At 41.3% G+C, this 24,159-nt stretch overlaps 1 protein-coding gene across 5 annotated transcripts in view; it reads right to left on the reverse strand.

Annotated features, from left to right (window-relative positions):
• The window catches only part of NAA35 (N(alpha)-acetyltransferase 35, NatC auxiliary subunit), a 257,112-nt gene that overhangs the window by 184,662 nt on the left and 48,291 nt on the right, over window positions 1-24,159 (reverse strand). For all 5 annotated transcript variants that reach the window (XR_003858821.1, XM_029617219.1, XM_029617227.1 and 2 more), the window contains one exon: window positions 19,300-19,374. Coding sequence is in view for 2 of the 5 variants with exons in the window: in XM_029617219.1 (XP_029473079.1) it covers window positions 19,300-19,374 (75 nt within the window). In the remaining 3 variants the exon portion in view is untranslated. The remainder of the gene's footprint in view (window positions 1-19,299; window positions 19,375-24,159) is intronic.

Genomic DNA, 24,159 nt, shown 5'->3' on the forward strand with positions numbered 1-24,159 from the left:
TAAGGTGGCAAAACAAGCAAACATTTACAAGTCAAAGTACCTAGTTTCCTTTGAAATGTCACCAGACAAGTTAAGGTGGAATAGAGATCAAACAAATAAGCAAATATGAATTACATTTGCATTTTACAGTGTCTACTGTTTGGGCAGAATAGGAGAGGCACAATGCTAACAAGAAGAGCCACAGGAAATTAGCTGAAAGATCTCACATTAAAATTTCAAATTTAAATATATGTCCTCTGTAACATGCTATGTACATGTTATATATAACAGCATATATCCAGACTATGAACTTTTTTCTCAAATCTTTTTTTACTCTGGAAATGCATGTATGGTTCGTAGCACATCCCCATCAGATTAAACATTGCTCTGCCCATCCTTTGCAGCTTCCCCTTTAACAATTATGACAGCAAGTTTACAGTCTCTAAGGACATTCCCTTGGCTAGATTCCACTCAGACTGCCATCCGTGAACAACAGCCAATCTGACAGGCTGCTATTCACTGCTGGCCAACAAGAGGCAAGTTTAACTCCTGTGACACTTTAGCAAACCAGTTAATAAGTTGTAATAATCAAAGAAATACAACAGCTCGAATAGTCAGCAGAGGGTATTCATGAATGGAGCTACATGGGGATCACAGCACATACTTTGTGACAAACTCTGACTCCTTTGATCCTAAATTTCTTCTGATGCACAGTTGGGAACATCACCACTACAAAAGAAGGAAAAATGTAGTTGTTTCCTAATTTTCTTTCCTGGAGTCCTACCAGACTAGTCCAGAAGCATGGGTCTTGCTCCCCTACCAGCAGATGGAGATAGAGAACAAGAGTTTGCTGACATCACCCTATATAGGGAACTGTGCCACCACCTGCAGCACCTCAATATAACTGTATCAAAGCATTTTAACCTTCTACTAAACACTCATACAAGCAGGGGTAAAACTCTCAAGTGCCGTCCTCAATCCACCCCCCTCCAGTGGGATCTGATATCTCTCTGTTCAGAGGGATTTAATTAAAAAAAACAAATAAACTGAGAATACCAAAACTTCTGAGATTATAATATACAAACAACAAGACAGGCTAAAGGCTAAGATGGGTAGGAACCTCGACTGGACTGATCTGGTAGGACTCAAAGAAAGAAAACTAGCATGTAAGAACCAAATTTTTCCTTCCTTATTCTCTATTCTGGTATTGAGCCTGGAAAGCCTGCTCTCAAGGTGACAGCCCCAAAACAGGCCATATCTCTCACATGCACATCCAACCTGTAATGCTTAGAAAAGATATGCAAAGACCAAGTTGCCGCCTTACAAAAGTCCTGCTGCGACATCAAAAGAAGTTCTGTCCAAGAAGCCGCCTAGGCCCTAGCAGAATGCTAACTGGCTAAAAAGGCTTTTGAAGTCTTTTCTCCTCTTCTCTGACTTCTGAAGAGCACAAAGATTTTATCCGATCTACTTATATCATAAGTCACTTTTAAATATCTAAGCAGAACTCTATGCACCTCCAACATGCCGAGTTCCCTGAAACCCTATTCTGATCCAAAATTCTTGAATGATAGTAAATTCCATTGTCTGCTCCAAATGAAATGATGATACAACCTTTGGCAAGAAGGACAGAACTATACAGATATAAACACAGTCATTTGAAATTCAGAGAAACAGGTTATTCCAAGATAAAGCCTGAAGTTCTGAAGACTGTATTCAGAGTCAAATCCCTCACAGAAGTGCCCCTGATGGGCTCAAAAGAATCTTTATATAGAACCCTCACAACTAAATTGAGCTCCCAGGAAGCAAGGCTGCTGGATAGGCTGAGGAAGATATTTAATTCCTCTTAAAAAAAAAAAAAAATGATGATACCATTTGGGTGCCCTAACAATGATATCACCTGAACTCTACCTCTGTAGCCACCACCTGAACCTTTCGGGAATTCAGACCCAGACCCTTCTGTAATTCCTGTTTCTAAAAAAAAAAAAAAAAAAAAAAAGCAAAATCATTGGGACTGATGCCCTAAAGAAGAATAAAGAAGAGCCATGCTTTCCGTGGGAACCAGTCCCTGAATGTGGTCGAACCGCTTAAGTTCTTCCAAGTTGAGTTTTATGAAATCCATGAACCAAAGTTGTTCGGGTCAATCTAGAGCCACCAGAGTTACTTGGCTTTGATGACACTCTATTCTTTGCTTATCATAGGCTAGGTGGAAACACATATATGAGACTCACTGGAGGCCACAGACACCACTGCGTATCCAACCCCACAGATCCCAGATTTTTTTCCCCTCTGCTGAAAATCCTGGTTAGCTTGAAGTTTTTCTTGTTGCCATGAGGTCCATCAATGGTTCTCCACATCTGACTTGGATCATCAGAAAATGCCACGACTGCCAGCTCTCATTCTCTGGGATTAAAGATGTGCCTAGTCAAAAAATCAGCATGGACATTTTCCACCTTGGCAAAGTGCGACTGACAGGGCCTGAAGATGATACTCCATTCATCGGAACATCCTCACTTCCAGGAAGACCACATGACTTTTGGTACTTCCTTACTGATTCATATATGCCACTGCTTTTGCATTGTCTGAGAATACTTTAACCACTCTCCCACTGATCATTGGGAAAAACTCTACCAAAGCCGTTCTTATTGCTCTGAATTACAAGCAGTTGATGGACCATGCTGATTCCGTTAAGCTCCAGTGTATTTGAGCCAACCAACCCTGATAATGAGCAACCCCAACCCTGCAGACTGACACCTGCTGTAACCATGATCCAAGTTTACAGTCTCCAAGGACATTCCCTTGGCTAGATTCCACTCAGTCTGCCATCCGTGAACAGCCGCCAATCTGACAGGCTGTTATTCACTGCTGGCCAACAAGAGGCAAGTTTAACTTCTGTGACTGAGGCTTCCACTGCAAAAGAAGAGACATCTACAAGGTGCATTTGTACACCCCCACCATGGAACAAGATTCAAGGATGATGTCATGAAGCCCAGCACCTGAAGGTAATTCCAGACCCTGGGAAGCCTGAATCACAGATTCCAAAATCTGCCCCTGGAGCTTGGTGATTTATTCTGCTGTCATTAAGAGTTTCCCCTCTCACATGTTGAAATGAGATCCAAAATATTCCAAAACTTGCTTTTGGAAAAACAGTTCACCCGACTCAGACAATGCAAAAGCTGGACTCTGGATGTTGACCACAGGCACAGGATGTATCAAAATGCCTCCCTTAAGAAGACTTTACACAACCACCACCATAAGTGTTCTCAGAGCAATAGCCAAACCAAGACGGAAGTGCTTGAAAAAGAAATTATTCCCCTCCCCCCTCCCCCCCCCCACACACACACACACTGCAAACCTGAGCAATCTTTGATGATCTTGCCAAATCAGAATATGTAGATATGCCTCAGAGGTCCAGGGACATAAACTCTCTCTCTCACCATCACAATCACTAATCTAAGAGTCTCCATGGGGAAATGAGGCATTCTCAAGGCTCCATTCATCTGCTTTGAATACATGATTGGACTGAAGGTCTCTAAATTCTTGGGAACTACAAAATAAAATCAAGTAACAACCTTGCCTCCATTCTCTCTTTGATACTGTGATATTCAAGGTCAACTGGAAGTGATTGCCTTCTTTAGTTTCCTGTGACAAAGGGATATCATGAAGGCATCTGCTACTTGCCGAGAAAATAGCCATCTCTTATGAAAGCATCCAACAGTCAGGCATGATTTGGGTCCACTACCCGTAAAACTGCAACAGTCGCCCCCCCAATAGGTTTATTCCCAAAACATCTTTTCTGAGAGATTGACCTCCTTCCCAACCAGTAGCACCTCATCTCTCTACACGTGGACCTATTAGAGATCCCTTTCTGAGAGCTCTTGGATTTATCTTCTGGTAATTTATGGGACTGTCTTCCCCACATTCTTTACAAGTTACTTCAGGGCTTCCTTGAAAAGAAGCCTTCCCCAAAAAAGCAGCTTACTCAACCTCTCCTTGAAGTATTCATCTGCTGACAAATTATATATCCATAACAAATGCCTAGCCAACAAGGATGCTGCAGTCTCTCTGGCTGAAGTTCTAATAAGATTATAAATGCAACAACAATAAAGGCGACCCCATCTTCCAGCCATTCCATCTTTTGCGCAGGCATTGCTTTGTCTGAGTTGCCCACAGGGTCTGATGCACCCAACGCAAAGAGGCACTAGCCATAAAAATACTGCAAACCACACCTTGCAGCACCAAAGCTGAAACTTTGAAAGCCTGTTTAAGGTGGCCCTCTGTCTTCCTATCCTGAGAGTCCTTTAATGTTTTCTTTGCCTCCAGTGGAAACGTGGCCTTCTTCATGATCACTGAACTAAGGCACCCACCTTAGGAAACTTCAGCTGCTCCACTGCTTCCTCAGGAAGCAGGTAAAGCCTAGCCATAGCTCTGCCCATCTTTAAGTCTCCTTCTAGATTATCCCATATCACAGAAATAAAGGTTTTCACCATCCTATATAAAGAAAAAAAAAAGTCTTAGCTGGACCTAGGAGGCCTTTCAAAATTGTATCCTCTTCCCCTTGATGGCCAAGAGATATTCCTCATCTATACCTATCTCTGCCAGCACCTGAGTGATCATAGCCAGTAATTCCTCTCTCTAATAAATGAACCACTGAGATTGTCACCTTCTGCAGAAGGGATCTCTACGTCTTCCAGGGTCTCCCTCCAGCTCAACCCTTTGAACAGCTGCCAGCTCCCGCAGAGCTTAGATCTGTAGGGTACTTGGCACAAATTATACACAACTCTACCCTATTAGTTTTAGTTAGAGTTTATCAGAAAGTACACAATTACATTTGTCTTATATAATGGGTTTCATTATGGGAAAGTTATAATAGTCAGCACACAACTTACTGATGGTCAGAAAAAAAAATTATACACTAGCATAACTTTTAGAATAGGAAAATAATTTTGTTCTTTATGAATTATGCAACTGTCATAGAATCAGCAAGGCACTAGCATCAAGTTAACTTTAACTTTAGTAAGTTAATTGGTCTTATCCGATTCCCACTAGTAAGAGCTTTAAAAGAATTCACCAAAGCTTCACTAACGAAGTCTGTGATGGGAGTTTTACATAGGATGGCTGACAAAGGATCTGCTTTTGTTGCTGGCTGAAGAGATATATTCAGCTCTGCCTCACGGGAAAAGCACTCAGCCGAGATAGGGAACTGCCCTTCTTCCTGGAGGAGGACAAAGAAGACTTGGACTGAAAGACTGAGGAACGGTTGGGGTATTTCTTGCTGCTTCAGGATTTCTGGTGTCCTCCATTGCTTCCTTGATCTCTGCATTATAAAGACTTAAATTTGCATTATTCAGTGATTTAATGCAAATTACTTAAGTTCATAAGTAGCAGTGTGATTGGTCCATGTGGTCTTGCTTCTTCATAGGTTTTTCCCTTAAAACTGTTAAGTCGTCGCTTGGTCAGAAAAGCATTGACCAAAGATCTAAAGTAAACATCTTCTACTACACAAATCCACCTATCAGCAGCAATGAATGTATCTAGGCTGTTTCAGCTGTTTCAGCTATCAGAACATAAGAACATGTCATACTGGGTCAGACCAAGGGTCCAATAAGCCCAGCATCCTGTTTCCAACAGTGGCCAATCCAGGCCATAAGAACCTGGCAAGTACCCAAAAACTAAGTCTATTCCATGCTACCGTTGCTAGTAATAGCAGTGGCTATTTTCTAAGTCAACTTAATTAATAGCAGGTAATGGACTTCTCCTCCAAGAACTTATCCTATCCTTTTTTAAACACAGTTATACTAACTGCACTAACCACATCCTCTGGCAACAAATTCCAGAGTTTAATTGTGCGTTGAGTGAAAAAGAACTTTCTCCAATTAGTTTTAAATGTGCCACATGCTAACTTCATGGAGTGCCCCCTAGTCTATTATCCGAAAGCGTAAATAACCGATTCACATCTACCCGTTCTAGACCTCTCATGATTTTAAACACCTCTATCATATCCCCCTCTTCTCCAAGCTAAAAAGTCCTAACCTCTTTAGTCTTTCCTCATAGGGAAGCAGTTCCATTCCCCTTATTTTTAGTAGCCCTTCTCTGTACCTTCTCCATCGCAATTACATCTTTTTTGAGATGCGGCGACCAGAATTGTACACAGTATTCAAGGTGCGGTCTTCACCATGGAGCGATACAGAGGCATTATGACATTTTCCGTTTTATTCACCATTCCCTTTCTAATAATTCCCAACATTCTGTTTGCTTTTTTGATTGCCGCAGCACACTGAACCGACAATTTCAATGTGTTATCCATTTTGACGCCTAGATATCTTTCTTGGGTAATAGCACCTAATATGGAACCTAACATTGTGTAACTATGGCATGGGTTATTTTTCCTTATATGCATCACCTTGTACTTATCCACATTAAATTTCATCTGCTATTTTGATGCCCAATTTTCCAGTCTCATAAGGTCTTTCTGCAATTTATCTCAATCTGCTTGTGATTTAACTACTCTGAATAATTTTGTATCATCTGCAAATTTGATTACCTCACTTGTATTTCTTTCTAGATCATTTATAAATATATTGAAAAGTAAGGGTCCCGGAGGCTGAGGGACGCGGGAAACATTATTGCCTGAACAATTACCTGAACCGGGGTAAGGAGGAGCCTTACCGGCCCCGGTGGACTTTTTCACGAACATTTCCGGATTCTGTCATCATCGGGGGAGGGACCGTTTGAAGTTTCAAAGCCGGCCCCCTCTGTGGCGCGCAGTCGACGCCAGCACGCTGCCTAAGCCGCGCACGCCAAAGGGGTGCGTGGCTTTGTCGGAAAAATATCATCTTAGGGAAGTATTATCCTTAAACGTGAGTAATATTGAAATTTGTTAATTAATTTATTTAAAATCTTTTCTATACCGTCGTTTAGTAGTGCACCATCACAACGGTTTACAGGGTGGCACGCATATATATATTTGATTACATTCTTACTAACAAAGTGCCAAAACATTTACGGTAACAATTTTCATAATCTAAGGTATATAATGTGAAATCTGGATCTTGTCTTTTATATGATTAATAGGAAATCATATAATAATTGAACTTTAAACTGCAAGTATATGATTAATAGGAAATCATATAATAATTGAACTTTAAACTGCAAGTTTCTTAAGTTATTCTATAATGATGATGGATATACAATTATGCTAATAGGGTGACTTTAGCTTTGTTCCCTAAGACCTCAGCCTTCACACACAGGAGGATAGTAGAATAAATAATTAAGAGTGTGGAGTGGAAAGACTCGTATTCTTAAGTTAGTTTGGTTGATAAATGCCTCACACAAAACGAAAGGCAAAAATAAGGGCGATGGCTTCTTCTTCTCCCTTGTCAGAGCCTATTCAATTGCGGATACCAGCTTTTTTCACCCCATCATCTGGAATGACACCAGGGGAAGTAGCCGCTGAGGGTACTGATACAGAGCGGATACCAGACCCCATGGCTGAGACATCATTGAGCCCTGGTGCACCAAGCATTCCTCCCCCACCTCACTTCACTCCTTCAGACTTTCTTAAATTAGGAATATCACCTGAGGGACAAGGAGAGGGAACCTTAACTGCAGAGGGGAAGTTGGATTCAGGAGCAGCTAATGGATTTGTGCTACCCTTGGATACACCTGTAGAAATCACGATGGATGCATTATGGTCTGCAATAAAATCTCTAGAAGGGGCAATTATCAATTTGACAAAACTGACTATGGATTCTAATCAACGTTTCAGTAATATTGAAGTTACTATTGGTAAAAATAAGGAAAAGATTGATCAAATGGGGATTAAAGTGGGTAAATTAGAAAGCTGGCAGAAAAGGTTTGCTAAGGCAGAGATATTATATGAGAAGAAATTTGAAGGAATAGAGAATTAATTAAAATACTTAAATTTAAGAATACTTAATTTCCCAAGACATGATCTGATTTCAGCTTATGATATGTTCAAAGAATACTTAATCCACATATTGAAAATGCCTGAGCACACACTGCCAGTTTTATCTAAGATTTATTATGTGTTACCTAAAGAAAAATTTACTGAGAAGGGTACTTCAGTTGAAGGTCAGTTAAATTTGTCTGAATTGGTGGAGTCATCAGTTTAAACTATAATAACTGTTAGATCTACATTGCATGTAACATTTACTTTTGCATCAGACAGGGAGACTGTTTTTAGACTCTATATGAGGAATCGTCTAGCCTTGTTCCATGGTGATAAAATACAAATTTATCCTGACTTTTCTAGAATGACACAAGATAGAAGAAAGAAATTTCTTGATATGAGAGCAAAAGTAGAATCTAAGGGTGGGAAAATGTTATTAAAATTTCCGTGTAAATGTGAAATTGCCTATAAAAATAAAAAATACGTGTTCTTTGAATTGTCACAACTTAAAGCTTTTCTTGATTCCCATTCCCAAGAAGCTGCAGTGTTAGGGGCTTGATGCAAGTAGAGAAATCTAGATGCCACTCTTTTTCAATTGTCCAAGGAGGAGTAGCGTCCCTCACTGTTTTCCTAATAACCACTCTTTTTTTTTTCTAATATCTATCCTTCTGTATATTGCCTTGAGTTCCAGATGTATTTTATTTTTCTTTTCCCCACTCGTATAAGTGGTATTGGCAAATTGATAATAAGGATATCTGATTTGTTGTAAACAAATAATTGTATTTTGTTTTCTCTATAAGCATAAATAAAAAATTAAAAAAAAAAAGTAAGGGTCCCAATACAGATCCCTGAGGCACTCCACTGCCCACTCCTTTCCACTGAGAAAATTGTCCATTTAATCCTACTCTCTGTTTCCTGTCTTTTAGCTAGTTTGTAATCCACGAAAGGACATAGCCACTTATACCATGACCTTTTACTTTTCCTAGAAGTCTCTCATGAGGAACTTTGTCAGACGCCTTCTGAAAATCCAAGTACACTACATCTACCGGTTCACCTTTATCCACATGTTTAACAACTCCTTCAAAAAAGAGATTTGTGAGGCAAGACTTGCTTTGTGTAAAGCCATGCTAACTTTGTTCGATTAAACCATGTCTTTCTATATGATCTGTGATTTTGATGTTTAGAACACTTTCCATTTTTTCTGGCACTGAAGTCAGGCTAACCGGTCTGTAGTTTCCCAGATCACCCCTGGAGCCCTTTTTAAATATTGGGGTTACATTTGCTATCCTCCAGTCTTCAGGTACAATGGATGATTTTAATGATAGGTTACAAATTTTTACTAATAGGTCTGAAATTTCATTTTTTAGTTCCTTCAGAACTCTGGGGTGTATACGATCTGGCCCAGGTGATTTACTACTCTTCAGTTTGTCAATCAGGTCTACCACATCTTCTAGATTCACCGTGATTTGGTTCGTTCCATCTGAATCATTACCCATGAAAACCTTCTCTAGTACAGGTACCTCCCCAACATCCTCTTCAGTAAACACCAAAGCAAAGAAATCATTTAATATTTCCGCGATGGCCTTATCTTCTCTAAGTGCCCCTTTAACCCCACGATCATCTAACGGTCCAACTGACTCACTCACAGGCTTTCTGCTTCGGATATATTTTTAAAAGTTTTTACTATGAGTTTTTGCCTCTCCGGCCAACTTCTTTTCAAATTCTCTCTTAGCCTGTCTTATCAATGGCTTACATTTAACTTGCCAACGTTTATGCATTATCCTATTTTCTTCTGTTGGATCCTTATTCTAATTTTTGAATGAAGATCTTTTGGCTAAAATAGCTTCTTTCACCTCCCCTTTTAACCATGCCGGTAATCGTTTTGCCTTCTTTCCACCTTTCTTAATGTGTGGAATACATCTACACTGTGCTTCTCGGATGGGTTTTTTTTTGTTTTTTTTTTAACAATGACCACGCCTCTTGCACACTTTTTTTTTACTTTTGTAGCTGCTCCTTTCAGTTTTTTTCTAACTATTTTTCTCATTTTATCAAAGTTTCCCTTTTGAAAGTTTAGCACAAGAGCCGTGGATTTGCTTACTGTCCCCCTTCCAGTCATTAATTCAAATTTGATCATATTATGATCAGGGTCATTTATCATATTATGATCAGGGTCATTTATTTCGTTTTAGGACCTAGGTACAGAGTACAATGTAAAATCAACTCCTTTTGTACCTTTCATCGATTCAAACAGCAAAAAATCTTCAGTCATGTCAACTTTGCTGTTCGTACCTCCTCCTGTGTATGTAAAACTGTCCGTCCCTCCAAACCAGAGTTAAAAGTGCCTCCCCTTACATTGGTATAAATAGTAAAGTGACATATTGGTCTCTACAGAGGCACTCTCTCTCCCTCCCAATGGAAAGTGTGTTAAAAACCTTTTCGCTGTAATGCCTGCAGGAGCAGGGAAATTAGCCTAGCCATGCCCCTTTTATAGCGCAGGCGCTATTTCTACTATAAATATAACATTTTGATAAATCTAAGGGTATGTCTGTTTTCTACACACACAGTCTTATTGTCCTTGCTTATCTGTGTATGTTCATTTCTTGTTTTGCAAGTTGCTCTGCAAATAATCCTTTGTAGAGAAAGATATGCCAGGCGTTCAGCTGCTTAGTCGGGAGATCCTTCAAGTCTGCATTCCCAGTGTAGAGAAAGATAAGTCCTGCATCCATTTTGTTGTTAGGCCAGAGACTCCATTTTGGCTGCATTCACAGTTAGATTTCTGGACTTTAATCTTACTGCTCCACATTGGGATCTGACGCCTATCTGGCCCTTCTGGCTTGAGTTGGACTGGATCTCAGTGAAGCAGTCCCTTGGCTTCATGTAAAAGGCTTGATGCATGAGCAGAACAAGTTCTAGAGAAAAAACAATATGGACCTGGTCTGAGCTGACCAATCCCCTGCTGTCCTCTAACACAGTGGTTCTCAACAAGTGTGTCGCAAGGTCCTGGGAGGTGTGTGTCACAGGGCCAGCAGATGGCTGCCTCCTTATCAGCCTCCGTATGGGAGGCTACTCTCACTTCCTTCTCTTATTTCTGACCCAGTGGAAGGCTGTTTCCTCCTTCACCCAATTCAGAGCGAGAAATTGCCAGCTCCTGCTGATCTGGGCCTCGATGGGACACAAACTTTATTTGTAATTTGTGGTCTTTTATTCTGTATTTGGTGACGGTCGGATCTGTATGTGTGACTGAGGCGAGGTATTTTACTACTAGGTAGGGATTTGTATCAATCTTCTTTGTTGTGTTTTCTCATTCTCAATAGGACATGCATTGGTGCTGCACTGCTGCCTTTTCATAAGAAGGGCTGTTGCTGTTTTAGCTTTTGGAATTAGAGTTGCAATGGAGTGGAAGGTTTTGCTACACAGAGTTGCAATGGAGTGGAAGGTTTTGCTACACATTAGAGTTGCAATGGATTGGAAGGTTTGCTATTACAAATGTGGAGACAAAAACAGGAATGGAAACCTCAAAAAGCCACGATGCATGCAGTGCAAAACTGGAGAACTAGAAACAGAAATACATATCCTCTTTCACTAAGCAAAGTACAAAGATAGAAGAAATGCACATTTCCCAAACTGACATATTATGGCTCTTGCACCCCCATTACTCCCCTTCCATGCCTCCATCATCCTTCACTTTTCCCAATTACTCCCTTTCAATACACTCATATTCCTGCCCAGCATTCCAGATCCCCCACATCCTCTTCCCTCTGCTCCCTCTCTCCCTATCCCCTTCATCCCATCTCCTTGCCTACCCAGCTACCCTGACCCCCTGTTTCCCACTCCTTCCTGCTCAGCAGTCCACACACTCCCTCTCCTTACCACCATCATCATCCCAGCATCCCCAACCTCCTTTCCCCTACCCTCCACAGGGTTAAGAGCTCATCAGCAGCATCACTCCCAGACTCAGTAGGGAAGATAAAGTGTTTTTATTTTTCAGGTTTTGTACTTTACATTGCACCTGGTAGTAAGGGAGTTTGTGTTTCTGTTACTGAGATAGCACCAGAATATCTTTTATATAGCGAGTTGTGTTTGAAATATCCTAGTTCTGCTCTGCATTCATTGTTTGGGAGCAGGGGAGGGGCGGGTAACTGTGGATACCGAGAGTATGTTTACATTTAGCCCTGTTTGGGCCAAGTGTTCAGTGTCACAGTGTAAGCATTATCTGCCAGGTATGTCCAGATAGAAAAAAGGTTGAAAACCACTGCTCTAACAGGTAAGTAAAATCCCCCTCCACAGGAGACCACAATAGAGGTGCTAAAAATATTTCTCTCTCCATTAAAATGCTGCTGCCCAAGCTGCCTAAAATGGCTATCGTTCCCACTCTCATGGGTCCTCTTCCAAAGGGGCCTATCACAATTTCTCACCAGAGGTGTTTTTGCCACAGGATCCCCTGTGGCTGACTCAGAATGGCCTTCCCCTCCTCCCATATGAGTGAGGCCCAAGCCTAACATGGAGTTACCGCATTCAGCGGGAGAAGCCATAACAGGCATTAAATAAAGCTCTGGTTCTCATTCTCATAATTCATGCTGGACAAAGGGTACCAGGTCTTCCTAAAGGCCTCCTCCGACCATAACATAAGACTGGCAAATGTCTTGCTCGTTTTCCTCTCATTTTTTTTAAACTTTATCGACAACCATGCAAAGAAATAAAATAAGGGATACTTTCCCGAAAGCAAGAGAATCCCGTTCAGCTTCCACACCTTGTGGCCTATCACTTCGCCTCACAAGGGCCAAGCCAGAACACTAAAAGGAGAAAGGTGTCAGGAAACCAAGAGGAAGGGAGGAAAGGTGGGAAACAGGAAGCCATCACCACTGGCTTTCACACCCCCTCATTATATAGGATCAAGCCAGAAAGGAAGCCATATAGCCTTCTGCTCATCCCAAATCGAACAGGAAGACTGTCCCAAAAGTCAAGAAACTTCCTAGAAGCAATTTCTTCACAAGATATTGAGGCTGCAGTATTGGCACTTCTACCAACTGCTGGAAACAGAGAAATACTAAGGTGCTGCAGTTCTCTAAATAGGATAAAATCTGCAAACTCTTGTTTTCTATTTCCATCTGCCAGTAAGGGAGCAAAACACTTGCATCTAGACTGGTCCAGTGGATAAGAAAATCAAGATTGCTATAGGGAAATTGGTCTTATAAGTTTACAATGTCAGTCTCTTCACTTTACCCCTTAAGAGCTTTTCAGTCAAACTTCTACCACAGATAGCAGAGCATAACAACGTAAGATCTGCCACACTGGGTCAGACCAAGGGTCCATCAAGCCCAGCATCCTGTTTCCATCAGTGGCCAAGTCACAAGTACCTGGCAGGATCCTAAAAGGATGAACACCATGCTACTTATTTCAAGGATAAGCAGTGGATTCTCCCAAGTCCACCTTAATAATGATTTATGGAGTTTCTTCCAACAACTTGTCCAAACCCTATTTAAACCCAGCTACACTAATACCTTTCATCACATCCTCCGGAAGTGAATTTCAGAGTTTAATTATGTGTTGAGTAAAAAAATATTTTCTATTTGTTTTACCTAGTTACTTTATTGCGTGTGGCCTAGTCTTTGTACTTTTTCCATGTCCTCTAGATGGAGTGCCAGTTCTTCTTGTGAGTCCTGTAATCTCCCCTGCTCCTCCCAAATCTTGCTGATCTCAGCCTGCTGGTCTTCTAGGCCGGTCTCTGCTTCCTCCACCTGCCGACCTAAGTCCCGCAGCTCCCCCTTCATATCTTCCAGTAACCCTCCAATTTCTTTGCGGTACTCAGCCATATCCCCTCTGAGTTCCCGGAACCATTTTTGAAAATCAGACCTTGTCAGTATATCCTCTCTGTCCGAGTCAACTGCACGTCCCGGAGCATCCTCGCTGCTCTGCACGGGCACCATTTTGTCCTCGAGCCCGATCGTTGCTGCAGCCGCCGCCAAGGTGAAGGAGAACCAGTTTAAATCTGGCCTTTTCTTTGCTGTTGCCATGCCGGAGAGTGTTGCACTGCTGCTGGCGCTTTTTGCACTAATAGCTTGCCGTCTTGGCCACCAAGGGGAGGAGATCTATGCAAGCTGGGACAGGAGCTCAGATCTTAGTCGGCCATCTTGGCGGGTGACATCACCACTCCCTCCTCGTCTTTGTACTTTTTGAACAACCGATTTGTATTTTACTTGTTCCATTCCACTCATTATTTTATAAACATGAGAAATTGCCATATTGGGTCAGACCAAGGGTCCATCAAGTCCAGCATCCTGTTTCCAACAGTGGCCAAGCCAGGTGATAAGTACCTGCCAAGAACAGTAAATAAATCCCATGTTACTAATACTGGCAATAAATAGTGACTAAGTCTACTTGGTTTGTGGACTTCGCCTCAAGGAATTTGTCCAAACCATTTTTAAAGCCAGCTACAGTAACTGCCTTAACCACATCTTCCAACAATAAATTCCAGAGCCTTGTTTTGCGAATAATGAAACATTTGTTTCCTATTTGTTTCAAATGTGCTACTTGCTAACTTCATGGAGTGCCCACTAGTCTTGTATTATCTGAAAGAGTAAATAACTGATCCACATTTACTCATTCTAATCCTCTCATGATTATCCTCTGTCACATCTCCCTTCAGCTATCTCTTTTCCAAGCTGAACAACCCTAACCTATTTAGTCTTTCCTCATAGGGGAGCTAATCCATCCCTTTTATCATTTTGGTTGGCTCTCTCTGTACCTTTTCCAGTGCAATTTTTTTTTTTTTTTTTGAGATGTGGTGACCAGAACTGTACACAGTACTCAAAGTGTGGTCTCACCATGTAGCGATACAGAAGTATTATGATATTCTCTAATTTACCATGCCCTTCCTAATAATTCCTAACATTGTTTGCTTTTTTGACTGCTGCTGCACATTGAGCAAAGGATTTCAATGTACTGTCCACTAAGATGCCTAGATTCTTTTACTGTGTGATAATTCCTAATACAGAACCTAACATCACGAACCACGGTGTGGGTTACTTTTCACTAGTGCATCACCTTGCACTTGTCCACATTAAATTTTACTTGTCATTTGGTTGCCCAGTCTTCCAGTTTCTTAAGTTCCTCCTACAATTTATCACAATCCACTTTCGATTTAATAGCTCTGAATAATTTTGTGCCATCTGCAAGTCTGATCACCTCGTTCATCGTTCCCGTTTTCAGATCATTTAAAAAGCACTAGTCCAGTACAGATCCCTGTACCATACCTCCCCTCAGCCATCTCGTCTCCAAGCTGAATAACCCTAATCTCTTTGAGCCTTTCTTCATATAACGAATCTTTCCATCCCCTTTATCATTTTGGTTGCCCTTTTTTGTACCTTTTCTAATTCTGCTATATCTTTTTTGAGATGCAGTGACCAGAATTGCATAGAATACTCAAGGTGCAGTCTCACCATGTAGCGATAAAGAGGCATTATGATATTCCCTGCTTTATTCTCTATTCCTTTCCTAATAATGCCTAGCATTATATTTGCTTTCTTGGCCACTGTTGCACACTGAGCAAAAGATTTCAATATATTATCCATGACTATCTCTAGATCCTTTTCTTGGGTGGTTGGTGGTGACTCCCAATGTAGAACCTTACATCATGTAGCTATAATTTGGGTTGGTCTTCCCTACGTGCATCACTTTGCACTTGTCCACATAAAATGTCATCTGCCATTTGCATGCTCAGTCTTACAATAATCTCTTGCAATTTTTCACAATCCCCTTGGAATAATTTTGTATAATCAAATTTATTTACTTCACTCATTGTTCCCATCTCTAGGTCATTTATAAATATGTTAATAAGCAGCCGTGCCAGTACAGATGCCTGGGGCACTCCCCTATTCCCCTCTCCACTGAGAAAATTGACCATTTAGTCCTAACCTCAGTTTTCTGTGACTTGTTAGCTTTTCATGTGCTTCCCCCTTGCCCTCCAATAATTGTTTGGTTTTTGCCCTTGCCTCCTATAGGGAAATAGATCAATTCAGTCCAGTTCAAATTTCAGGGAGGTCAGAATACACTGCAATGTCAAATCTTTTTAAAGCTGCTTTGCCACTGGTTAGTGCCTGTGGTCACCAGCCAACTTCATTGTTAACCTACTTTTCTTAAACTTCCATAAACAGCAATTCACATAGCAAATGTAACTATAGCTATGTGCAAATTTCTGTACCAAAGAAGGAAGCCAGATATCATGAAAAGTTAATATAAAAACATGGAGGTCGCTATTCAAAAGCCATTAAGATGGATAACTGAAATGTTGTTCATTTAAATGGCAAAACGGCAATATTCATTGCCGTAAGTGGCTACAATCTAGTTGCATAAATTGGGGGAGCAGGCTGGAAGTAGACGGGAGGTGTTTACTGGAGGAGCAGGGTTAGCAGCGTAAGTTATCTGGCTAACTCTGGTCATGCCGTTGGGTTGTCTTAAAGTTAGCCGATATACTTATCCAGCTAATTGTCAGATAGCTGGGTATATTCAAAGATGCTGCTGAGCTACTGAATATCCTGGTTAAGTTAGTCGGATAGGTGTATCTGGCTAACTTCACTAGCTGCTCTGCAGCTGAATATCGGCCTCCAATTTTTTTTTGTCACACTATATGTCAAATGTCCTTTCCACTCTCAAAAAAGACTTTTACATACAAGACAATGCTGTGCCCCATAGTACTTTTTTTTTTAAATTAGGTAGTGTAGTTTTGCTTCAATAAATGTGTAACAGAAACAAATAGTATCTAAATCAATCTGGCGATCAGTTTATATCCAGCCCGCATGTGCACAGACAGAAGAGAAAGCAATGCAGATTGAGGATCCCATCAATTCAAGGCATAGGTAAAAGAACAGGATAAGAAGACATCATAAGAGTGTGTGTGTTAAGATCAGTTTGAGCATGGCACACAAATTAATACTGAACATGGAGAGCATTCAAGCACTTGAAAACAGAGGCAGGAGAATATTCTGCCAACTACTGTTGTGTGTCTACAGCAGCCAGTCTGCAAGCCAGCACATGCAGATCCACCAGTACTGGCATGCTTCCACTGACACTGCTGCTGTATTACCTAGCTTTGAGATTTTTCAGATCTGGAGCTAGCACAGGAATGCACAACACATACCTTTAAGGCAGGCCACACTATGCGAACAAATTGTTTCACATTTCAAACTGCAATATTTATCATCCTACAAACAAACGCATGTCATCCTAGCTATAAAAGACAGTGGGAGACTGGACCCCACAAATCAAGTGTCCCAAAAGGAAACAGTGTCACTCAAGGCCATATAAAGCTGTAATTGGGCACAGCTGCTTTTAAACAGAATGCAAAGCCAACTGTTGAAGGGAGCAGGAGAGCAGTAGATAAGTGAAAGAGTGGTCACTGTATTACTTATTTAAAGTTTTATTGGAGGTGGGAGCCCAACAGTTTCCACCTGCTGCTTTGGGCTTCCAGCTCAATCACAACTAGCTTCTGTTGGGCTACCTAGGGTTATTTCCTCTATTTTTATAGCCTCTTTCCAACTTGGCATGGATAATCCAGGGGCCTCAAACTGTGGCTCCCTCAAGAACCTGGCTAATGTAAACCCTGAGTCTAACATCAACATCTACTGGTCAATGATGGCTGAGATGCTCTACCCCACCCTCTGCAAGGTCTGTGAACACTGCCTTCGCAACATTCCTAGCACCAGTTGTCCCTGGGAGCAGAAGCCAAATGTTTTCTGCATCACAGGGTAAAGCACTTGCTACCGAGTTACTGAACTGGCCCAAAAGGAGAGGGGTTAAGCATTTGGGGCCAGAGGTTTTCTCCTGCGCAACTGGACCTAGGACTGGGATCTGGCATTGTGAGCAACTGCAAGGAATTTCTCTTAACAGATGTCTCCTTCCACCCTGAAGGATCAGAATTGACAACTTATTTACAAGAGGAAAAAAAAAAGGATGCATTTGAACACAAAAGTAATTAAAGAAGACCAACAAAATAGTCTGGTACAGATAAAATCTGTGTAACGCTACGGTAATAGATATTTAATGACAATCTTTTAGGACCACTAATGTCCCTTCCTCAGCCAAAAGTAAGTAATATGTATAACTCTGTTCGCCAATCTTCTTGGCAGAACAGTTCACCCTTGGGTGCTACTGAAAACCAGAGAAACTCAGTGCAGCCTTGGTGGTTCACTTGATTAAGGGGGGAAACTTGGTACTTCATGGCCTTTGAGGATCAGAATCTCAACCAAGTAAGTAAAGCTTCTCACATACCAAATTACTGTTCCAATCAGACAATGCAAAAATTGGTGTAATTGACAAAAATGACTCCTTCCAGAATTACAATTTAAAAAATCCCACAGAGTCCAAAATGAAAATTCCTGGAGTCTCACTGGCCGCCCTATTGCTCCTTCAGACTGTCCCCATATATCTACAATCTTTGCAGCCTGTCAGGAGAGTTCTCCTCTCCTCTGGTTGGAGATGGCAGCACTCCATTGGTTAATTTCTAGTGCTATCAGTTGATGTAGGTACCAGATGCTTTCTCCTGGGTCACCGAACTAGTAGACCCTTTACCTCAAGCAGGAAGACAAACCTCCTTCTCCACCAACTCCAATCTCCTTCCAGTCAACGGCTGCCCCTCTCTTACAAAACAACTTCCCCTATGGATCCCACCCAGACCCTTATATAATACTGAGAAACCCTCTCATTTGGGGGGAATAGATTAAGAAAATGGGTAGACTCTTTAAAACATATATTTGTTCTCTGTGAAGGACCCAGGAGTCCTTACATATGTAAAATATCGGTTCAAACATATCAAATTTATACAATATGACCAATTATTTTCAAAGTAATTTTTTATTGTAATTCTGCTTATATTATTATTTGATGCTGTTACCACTGAGTAATTTGGAAGAGTATTATTAATAAATTTTGATTTGTTCACTGGGCTAAGGTTACACTTGTGACATGTTTAAAGTTTGGGTTCATGGTTATTTTAACTGCATCAGAGTTGCTAGAGGTGCATAAGTTTATCTTCCCATCTTTTATAACGGAAACACCTGAGAAATGGCTTTTAATGAAGCGTTATAATTTGTTCAAATGAATTCTTTCAATCTAGAGAACAATAAATATTCATATTTATTTATTTATTTAGAATTTTTATATACCGACATTCTTGAAAGAAGATATCAAATCATATCGGTTTCCATTGAAACTGAACAATCGCAGCTGTGGCGTTACATTGAAACAAATCGTCAGATAACAAATAACATTATAAGAAGAACAAGTCTTATAAGTCATATTTCATACAATTGACAAGTCCAATTTGGGGCCTCTGTGTACACCTCTTGCAAACTGTAATATCTAAGCATCCATTAAAAATGTATGAAAAAAGTCCAGAAAAAGTAGCAAATTCTTACCAGACAACAGAAGCAGGTGTCTATGATTCCTATGAGTTCAGGCAAGGTCAAATCCTTAATTTTAATTGTGGCATCCTTCAGCATAAACACAAAAGAAAATGGAAAATAAGTTTTAGCAACTGCTCACTAGTTCTTTGCATAATCAGGAAGGAATTAGCTGTGATAAGAGCACAACATCAAGGAAAGCTGGAACATAAAGACATTCAAAAAGCAAACCCCCCCCTCCCACACAGTATTGGGAGAGGTCTCTCAGATAGCCACACTTCCCATTAATTGTTATAATATGGTTAACCCAAGGAGAATCCACTAGAACTTACTGTCCGGATTGTAAGCTCTCTGGGGATAGAGAAATATCTACAGTACCTAAATGTAATCTGCTTTGAAGTGCTGAAAAGCAGAATATAAAATAAAGAGGAAAGATCATTCATTAAATACAACATGAACAAGGGAATAAAGGTGATCAAATAGACTAGCCGATTCGTTTGAACTCTTCAAGGCATATTGAGCTTTATAACAAACTTACAAAAAAGTCACCTAAAAAAAAGAGCTCCCTATGTTGCCGTACAGCTGCTCATCCACTCTGTGGCTTATAGGAGCCGCTATACATCTTCAAAGAGAACTACAGCCTACGGCTTCCTTAGCTAGCTCAAAGGGAGAGTCTGTGGGCAAAGGTTAGAGAAACCGTACAGCACAGCTTTTGAGATTTCTTTTTTATTTATATTTATTAAGTTTTCAAATATACAAACAACAATCTTTGCAGAGAAACAGCATGAAAGCAAAAAAACCTAGAAATTTAACAGTAAAGGTAATAATCAAAAAAGAAAAAGAAAGTTTCTTCTTACTACTTATCCCAAACAATATCCGAGGAGTGGGTAAGAAAAGAGGAGGTATTACATAAACACGAAGTCAAACAAAATACAATTGGATATTCCATCTGTCGCAACTGCAAAGCTCACCACCATAAGAAACAGAGCTTTCTCAATAGCAGGACCCTACCCAAACACATAAGAGCACAAAACACTAACATTTTTTAAAAAATCACTCAAAACTTGGCTCTTCAAACAAGTCTACAAAGACGGGATTGGATAATCATTCACACGATAAACATCTCCTCCAATGATAACGTATAGTTACCGTATTTTTCGCTCCATAAGACGCACCTGACCATAAGACGCACCTAGGATTCAGATGGGGAAAATAAAAAAAAAAAAATTTGTGCTAAACCGGCTCTGCGTCTGGGCGTCTTATGGAGCAAATTAGGGGAGTGCATAGCTTTTTTTTCTCTCCCCATTTTGTTTTCGGGTCTGGGGAGGGCCATTTCGGTCCACTCCCCAGATCAGAAAACTTTTCTTTCTCTGGGAACCCCTCCCCCCCAAAAAAACCCCCATCCCAACCCTTTAAATTAACAACCCCCACCCTCCTGAACCCCCAAGACCTGCCAAACGTCCCTGGTGGTCCAGCGGGGGTCCAGGAGCGGTGTCCTGGGCTTGGGCCGTCGGCTGCCAGTAATCAAAATGGCGCCGACAGCCCTTTGCCCTCACTATGTCACTGAGACCGACCAATAGCAGCGGTCGGTCCCAGTGACATAGTGAGGGCAAAGGGCCGTCGGCGCCATTTTGTTTACTGGCAGCCGACAGCTCACGCCCAGGAGATCGTTCCCGGACCGCTCCAATATTGATGAGAGAGATGGGTCTATAAGACCCTCATAGGGTTAAATCTCGGCCCGGTTTACCCAAGATAGTGATTCCTGCCACATTCGCCTCAGGCCTCAAGGCGCCCCCCGCCCTCAAAGAATTAAATAAGGCATTTAAGGGTGCCACCAGGACAGGCGCCATCTTTTTATAATATTGTGGGGTAAAACCATCGAGGCCAGGGGCCTTATTGGCTTTAAGATCCTTAATGGCCTGTAGGATTTCTGGGGAGGTAATCTCCTTATCCATGTATAACTTTTCCTCCTCAGTCAATTTAGGCAAATGTACCTTGTCAACATACTGGCGTATCTGCTCAGAAGAGATAGATGGGATAGAGATAAATTCCCTGCGGGCCGCTCACATCGGTTTCTTGACGGGTGGGAGGCCAAGGGTGTTCAGAGTTTTGGTCACTTGTGGGGGGGGGGGGGCAATATACTCGACTTCCCTCAAATCTCGGATAAGTACCACCTTACTCCTCAGGACACTTTTACATACCTTCAGCTCCGACACTTCTTCCAAGCGGAAACATTGGGAATGACCTTAAGTTGGGGAAAACCCAAGTAGAACATTGGTGTGCTCAAGCAGACACTATGCGGGGTGCGATATCCCAAGTCTATAACTTTCTCAATAAAGATCCTTTAATTAAACCCGCATATATGAAGGCATGGGAGGCAGATTTGGGTGTCGTATTTTCCGATGATCAGTGGGATTCTATATTTCTCCACACCAAAAAAAGTTCAGCCTTTTCCAGCCTTGCAGAGAACAGTTATAAAATTCTGCTACGCTGGTATTATACGCCTGAACGTCTACATAAGTTTAATTCATCTTACGACTCTCGCTGTTGGAAGGGTTGTGGTCAGGTGGGCTCATTCTTCCATATGTGGTGGTCTTGTCCCAAAGTTACCAAGTTTTGGCACGAAGTTACTCAACTCATTTCTCAAATTTCAGGCCTAGCGGTCACTCTCACCCCCAATGAGGTGTTATTGAACGTCCCTTTTGAGCTACCACCCCGCCAACAGAAATTGGTACACCTTATTATACTCGCTGCCCGTAGCGAATTGGCCCTCTATTGGAGATCTGATCAGATGCCTACTATTGGACATGTACGAACTAGGTTGACCCGTCTGGGCACGACACTCCGTGATACAGCTATGAGTACTGCTCGACCCCAGGCTACCCTTCTTATGCTTCGGCCTCTCATGGATTGGTTGCGTCAAGCATCCAGCGATTGAGGCCGTTAATTCTACCTTTCTACATACTGCTATCAAAGTTTTGCATTAGAGATGGCAGTAGAGGCTTTGCTAGTTACTAAAGGTCTATTACCATCTAATCTGTCAAGGTTGAGCTTTAATTTCCCCCTGCTTCAATTACACTATGCACTAAACTACCTACTACTGATTTGCGTAAGGGGGAGGGTGGGGGGGGGTGGGAGGGCAAGGGAAGAGGGGTAGCAGATAATACGAAAAGGGAAATGTAGTCGGGGTGCGCATTTCGAGGTTAGTAATGGAAACGTTGAATTGTATTGATGCTTTCTTGTTATGTACCGATATGTTATTGTTTCTATGCTCATATTATTGAACGCTGTACTCTGACTTCATAAATAAAAAATTATAAAAAAAAAAAAAAACACTGAAGTGCTTATTCAAAGCTTTTGTCCTGGTAACTCTTCAAATTACCCAGACAAAAACTGAGAATTGAAAATTGTCCCTCTACTCCTCAGCTAAATTTTAGTCTGAGTTAATTTTTAAATTTAGCTGGATAAAAAGAGAGGTAGTGATGGGGGCGTTCCGGGCGCATGATTAAATTTTTGCCTGAATGCACCAACATTCAGGATTAACAGGCTAAAAGTTAGTTGGGCAAGTCTAGCCAGAAAAGGAACTGTCCCAATGAGTATGTGCCACCAAACACGTGCCATCAAACATCCGAATAAAGTTACCCAGGTAACTTTCCTACTCACTGGCCTGCTGAATATCAATTTCACAGAAAATAAAAGTTTTCCAGTGTTTGCTGTGCATGCCTCCTTTCTTTTCTTTTTTCAGTTTTCATTTTTTCTGTTCCCTCCTTATATCCCACACTCTCTCAGTACAACCTACAGCTACCCCCTCCAAAGGTGTCTCCTGCCTGTCTCTGTGCCTCCTTTTTCTCTTCTCCAGTCTTGCTTCTCTGTTCTCATCCATCCCTTCCCCCCTTTTACTGCAGCTGCAGTTTACTCTCAGCAGTGACAACAGCAACTCTGTTTTCACTATTCTGCTGGCGCCATGCGGTGCTCTGACCCAAACACAGCCAGCTGCACAGTGTGGAGAGCAAGAAGGCGGCAGCTGCACACGCGCTTTTTAATATATTTATACAGGACCTGGAAAAGGGAGCAATGAGTGTGGTGATCAAATCTGCAAATGGCACAAAATTGTTCAAAATATTTAAATCACAAGCCAACCGTGAAGAATTGCAAAAGGACCTTGAAAGACTGGAGGACTGGGCGTCTAAATGGCAGATGAAATTGAATGTGGACAAGTGGAAAGTGATGCATATAGGGAAGAAAAAGCCAAACTATAGGTACAAGATGTTGGGTTCTGTACTAGGTGTCACCACCCAGGAAAAGGATCCTGAAGATACAGTGGCCAATATTTTGAAATCCTCGGCTCTGTGTGCAGTGGCAGTCAAAAAAGCAATTAGAATGTTAGATTCTATAGGGAATGGAAAACAAAATGGAAGATATACTTCTGTACTGATCCATGGTGCAATACTGAGTGTAGTTCGGATCACACCCATCTCAAAAAATATATAGCAAAATTTGAAAATGTGCAGAGAGGAGCAACCAAAATAATATGGGGATGGAACTCCTCTATAAGGAAAGGCTAAACAAGTTAGAGCTCTTCAGCTGAGAGGAGAAATGATAGAGGTCTATAAAATTATGAAAGGCATAACAGGTAAACAGGGACTGCTTATTTACCCTTTCCAATAGTGCTAGGACTAGGGGACACTACATGAAGCTACAATTAAAACCTGAAATTTGTTGCCAGTGATGAAAGCTGTTAGCATAGCTGGGTTTTAAAAAAAAAAAATGTTCAGACAAATTCCTGGAGGAAAAGTTCATAAACCATTATTAGTCATGCTGACTTGGAAAATGCACTGCTTATTCCAGGCATGAACAGGGACTGGATCTATTCTT

The sequence above is a fragment of the Rhinatrema bivittatum genome, chromosome 1, assembly GCF_901001135.1.
Source record: "Rhinatrema bivittatum chromosome 1, aRhiBiv1.1, whole genome shotgun sequence".
Taxonomy (NCBI): Eukaryota; Metazoa; Chordata; class Amphibia; order Gymnophiona; family Rhinatrematidae; genus Rhinatrema; species Rhinatrema bivittatum.